The 4,754-nt window shown below is 31.8% G+C and overlaps 1 protein-coding gene across 1 annotated transcript in view; it reads left to right on the top strand.

Annotated features, from left to right (window-relative positions):
• The window catches only part of LOAG_17767 (UNC-45 protein), an 8,985-nt gene that overhangs the window by 877 nt on the left and 3,354 nt on the right, over nt 1-4,754 (top strand). Inside the window, exons 2-12 of the mRNA XM_020450427.1 lie at nt 169-295; nt 733-868; nt 1,080-1,256; nt 1,553-1,724; nt 1,857-2,027; nt 2,480-2,648; nt 2,924-2,996; nt 3,172-3,330; nt 3,575-3,780; nt 4,033-4,135; nt 4,313-4,417. Coding sequence (XP_020305907.1) covers nt 169-295; nt 733-868; nt 1,080-1,256; nt 1,553-1,724; nt 1,857-2,027; nt 2,480-2,648; nt 2,924-2,996; nt 3,172-3,330; nt 3,575-3,780; nt 4,033-4,135; nt 4,313-4,417 — 1,598 coding nt within the window. The remainder of the gene's footprint in view (nt 1-168; nt 296-732; nt 869-1,079; nt 1,257-1,552; nt 1,725-1,856; nt 2,028-2,479; nt 2,649-2,923; nt 2,997-3,171; nt 3,331-3,574; nt 3,781-4,032; nt 4,136-4,312; nt 4,418-4,754) is intronic.

Genomic DNA, 4,754 nt, shown 5'->3' with positions numbered 1-4,754 from the left:
AAGCATTTTTTAGGAAGTACCTATTTTTAATATTATATTTCATTGCATGACGAAATATTATGTGACAATTTTTGGCATCTATTTTCCTTTTTTGGGAAAATTTGTAAATTGTTTTTTTTTTTTGTTTATAAAATTCATATACAGTTTTTTTTCGTTTTTCTTTTGTAGCATTGGAATTTGATGGTGCCGATGCTAAAGCACTTTACAGACGAGCTTTAGCACGTGAAAAGATGGAAAATTATAGTGGGGCAATTGTAGATGCTCGAAATGCGTTGAAATTGGAACCTAAAAATAGGCAGTTATTTTATTTAATTCTTGAATACTGTAGAAAATTTAAGTTGAACGGTGCTAAATACATGTGCGTAATTATATGGCTTTATTAGTCTGAGATCTCTGTAAACAAATTTATCAAAAAAAATTGGGTCAAGTACTACTTGTTGACGAAGAATAGTAGGAAGTTAAGTTATCGCTTGCAAGTTATGTTTTAAAAAATATGTTCTGTTCATAAGAACTGCTAAAGAAATAAGTTCTATGCATAAGAATTGAATAAGAAAGTATGCATTATTGGATATTAGGGAGCTGGTTTGTTTGTTTTTTTCTTTTTTTTATCTGCAGCAATGGATAGGGTAATAAGAAGAGATTGAATAAATACATGCAAGTCGTGCAGTTTTTTAAAATTCTCAAATTGTTTATTAAATTGTGAAAAATTAGATCAAAAATTTTCGTTTTAAGCACTGTTATTGATATGCTACACCGAATGATGCAATTGAGTGAGGAGAAGAAAAAAGCTGCAATGAGCATGGAAAATCGCGTAAATGCCATGAATAAGCTTGCATTTAGTGATGGCAACATGGAACAGAGAGTCACTGTATGTTAATTGTTCTTTTTTTATCCAGTATTGGTAATTTATGAGTAAATTTACAGCAACATGTAAGTCTAAACTTTGAAGGTCGTTGGTTAGCACTTAGTTTGTTATCCTTAAAATGATATAATTCTTAAATCAGTTCAGGAAGTTTTTGAGTAATAATGTAAAATGTTGTAACTGATAAAGTGGTTTTTAAGTATCGCTTATCTTGAAGGCAATGAATAATTTGTTGGTTTTATCACGAGAATCTGAAACGGGTGCATCACTTGTTTGGAATGATGGTAAGATTGTAGAAACATTGCTGAAAATAATTGATGACAATTCGACAAATGAAGCTATTGTTATAGCGGCAGCTCGAGTTCTCGATGAACTGGTGAAAAGTAGCAGTCGAGTATTCTTTTCTATATGTTCATTGTTTTTTCAGAAGTTTCGAATTTATCTACTTTGCAGACTTTTAAATGAAGGACTTTTAGTGAAGTCAAAGATGTCTAGTGTTTTAGTGCAGCTTATTTTTTAAATAATGCGAGATCAAATATGAACAGCTTGATGCAGTAGCTTGATGTCAGCTATTTCTGGAAATGAAGTTATGTATGTTATTTATCACGTCTAAGGCGCCTCTTAACTAAGATCTCAGTAGCTCTTATTTGACAAATAGGTTGTTTTACCTTAAATTTTCTAATATTTAAGGTAATGCATCTTGTGGAAAATTTGGGAATACGTAGAATATGTCGACTTATGGAAAAATGTGCATATCCGCAATATTTCGATGCATGTAGTATTATCATCCAGCGTTTGTTCAATGCATTGGCTAAAATGAATCAAGAAAAAGAAATTAAACCGGATCCTGAAATTTGTGAAGGCAAGTTTTGCTTACAAATGGACTTGCTTTTCGAAAGCTTATCACTTTTTATTTGCTCATCTCAGATTTCATCTACTGCCTATTTTCTTAGCCGCTAGCTTCTGATGTCCTTTTAAATCCAAACTTTTTCAGCCAACAAAGTACATATTATACGCTTAATTTTGGAACTGGAAGAAATGTTAACTGATGTAAATATAGCAGCACCCCTACGTGACATTACCATTGATCTACTGCTGAAAAATCTGATGCATATGGACGGTGGATTACCACGTGGTTGGAGCTGGAGATTTGTCGAAGATCGAGGTTAATTTCTAATCTATTGTGTCATCTAATTATAAGTTATTTATAAGTAAGTCAATGATATCAGTGATTTGGTAACTGGATTGTGGACATTGATCATTTTGAACAATGTGAGGTTGCTTGCTTCATCAAGTTATTTTAGCATCAAAAAATCATATGCTTTGAAAGATTACCTTGACCAGGGATATGCTGATATTATCTTCAGTGGAAAATAAGAAGTAATGAGTGAGAGTATATTCTAATTCAGCAGTTTTTTATATGAAAAAAAATTACTCAAGTTCATTTTTATATTTTTTGGGTCAACATAAACTAATTATTCTTCAGCACTATATATTCTTTAACCAATGCAATGTGTTGTTTTCCCAAGACTTAACATAGAAATGAGAGATTATGTTGACATAAAATAAACAAGAAAATATGTTAATTTTCATATCTCTGATTATTGAGTTTGACAGGTCTTCTTAAATTACTGCATATTTCAACCCAATTACCGGAGCAGTGTGATTATCCGGTTACTGCTGAAACCCGACAGCATTTGGCGATTTGTTTGACACGACTATATGATGATATGGTTTTCGATACACGACGACAAATTTTCAAAGAAAGAGTGGATGTTTTCTTCAAGTAACTAATTAAATGTATTATTCCATCAGAACGAAAGCATTGGAACTGTTAATTTTTTGCAACTGTTGCGTATTTTTTGTTGCGTAAATTAATAAGGTCATATAAAACGTATAAAGTAAGATTTTACAAAACATTAAGTGTAAATACATAACGAACTTATTGGGACATATCCGAAATGAAATATAACGTTTCTTAATTTTTAATGGAAAATTTGTTTTGTTGTTTACTTATTCCTATGAATAGGGACAATGTCATTTCTTTTAATCATTTTTCAGCAATCTGCTTAATGATATAGTTAAACCGGAGGTGAAAGTGAAATTAGCATGTATGTTGATCACCTTACTGCAGGTTATTTTTTGCTTCTTTATGAATTTAATTATTTGACATTTAATTCTTCACTTGTTTATATTTTTATCTTCAGCATATGCTTTTTGCTATTATTTCGTCACTTGTCTAAGTAAGTTTAGGTAATTTCCATCTCCTCAAATCGAAACTTTCTTGTAAAACTAACGTCATTTTTCAGGGTCCTGTCGATGTTGGTATAAATTTGGTAACAAATGATCAGATCACAGCACTGATGCTGGAAATGGCCAGTAGCGATGATAATTTACAGCAGAGCACTGCTGCTGAGCTAATTGTTCATACCGTTAGTAAACATGAACGAGCAACGACCATTTTGAAGGTTTGTTCTTGTCTTTCAGATCATAGATCAAGAAAATCGGATAAAAAGGCATGACTGCAGATATGTAGATCTTTCGGTAGTATTTGGCGCACAACGACAATTTTGCATCCTGAATTGCTTTACCTCGGTAATGAGTACCAAAAAAAATAAAAAACAAAAAATTTCAAAGCACAGCACCATATTTTACAAACGAAAGAAAGACTGCTTAGAGAAAAACAGATTTTATCAAGATATTGGTTTTTAGTTTGGTATCCCAGTTCTGCGGAAGCTGTACGACTCAAAAGATGATATGGTAAAAATAAGGGCTTTGGTGGGCTTATGCAAGTGCGCCTCAGCTGGAGGTGATGATACAGCTAAACAAACAATGCAAGAAGGTAGCACATTGAAACTTGCGCAGACATGCAAGAAATTCTTATTGGATGTGAATCGTTATTCGGTGGAAGTACGAAGGTGAGGGAGAAATAAATGTGTAATGAAAAATGTTTTCAACAATTTTTGGGAAATTTGTTTTTACCTTAAAGTTCTTTTACTAATATAATCAAACAGCTTATTACCAATGATAATAAGAAGAATGACCACTGCAAATTTTTTCTAATACCTGTATTAGCCAATGAAAATTTTAAATGTAACACTTACCACAGAAATATTAGAAGCGAAAAATATTTGTGATAATGTCATCATATATTTCTAATAATTTTCTAGATTTGCATGTGAAGGGTTGTCATATTTGACGTTGGATGCCGATGTAAAAGAATGGATTGCTGAAGATTCTTTACTCCTTCAGGCATTACTTTGTCTTGCAAAAGTACGGCTTTTATGTTGTGAAATTATTAAAAATATGATTGTCTAAAAGAAACGAATTTTTCCATTTTAGGTGTAGCGGAAATTTTTCCATTACACGTACAGTTTTTTGTGTTTTTGCAAACATTTGCGTTAATTACTGTATTTGCACTGCAATGTTTTTACTTTTGCCTTATTTCAGAGCGCTGGTTCCCTTTGTGTCTATGCTTTGGCTAGTATTTATGTAAATTTGACAAATTCTTATGACAAACCAAAGATCGATGAAGAACTTGTTAAGCTTGCACAGGTGAGATAATGCTGTCGGATTAAATTTACTTCGGTTCTTTTAAAATATTGATGGACATTTGGGAAAAGTGTTGATCGTATATCAGAAACTAATCTTCTAATTGGCGGAATTAGTTGCTTTAATATATTTTCGAAATTTGTTACTTCGATATCTGTATGATTGGAGTACTTGGTGCAAGTTCCAGAGCACTGTATCTGTACTGGTCATAATTCCTCAAAAAATTTGCTTTTTTTAGTGAGACATATTTGAATAATAAGTATAAAGAGATGAACAAAAATTTATTTGTGCAAAAGAAATTTGTTCTTAGAAATAGATGGCAAATAAAATAATTGATTTG

The sequence above is a fragment of the Loa loa genome (genome assembly GCF_000183805.2).
Source record: "Loa loa unplaced genomic scaffold supercont3.125, whole genome shotgun sequence".
Taxonomy (NCBI): Eukaryota; Metazoa; Nematoda; class Chromadorea; order Rhabditida; family Onchocercidae; genus Loa; species Loa loa.
This window is presented reverse-complemented; position numbering and strand designations above follow the sequence as displayed.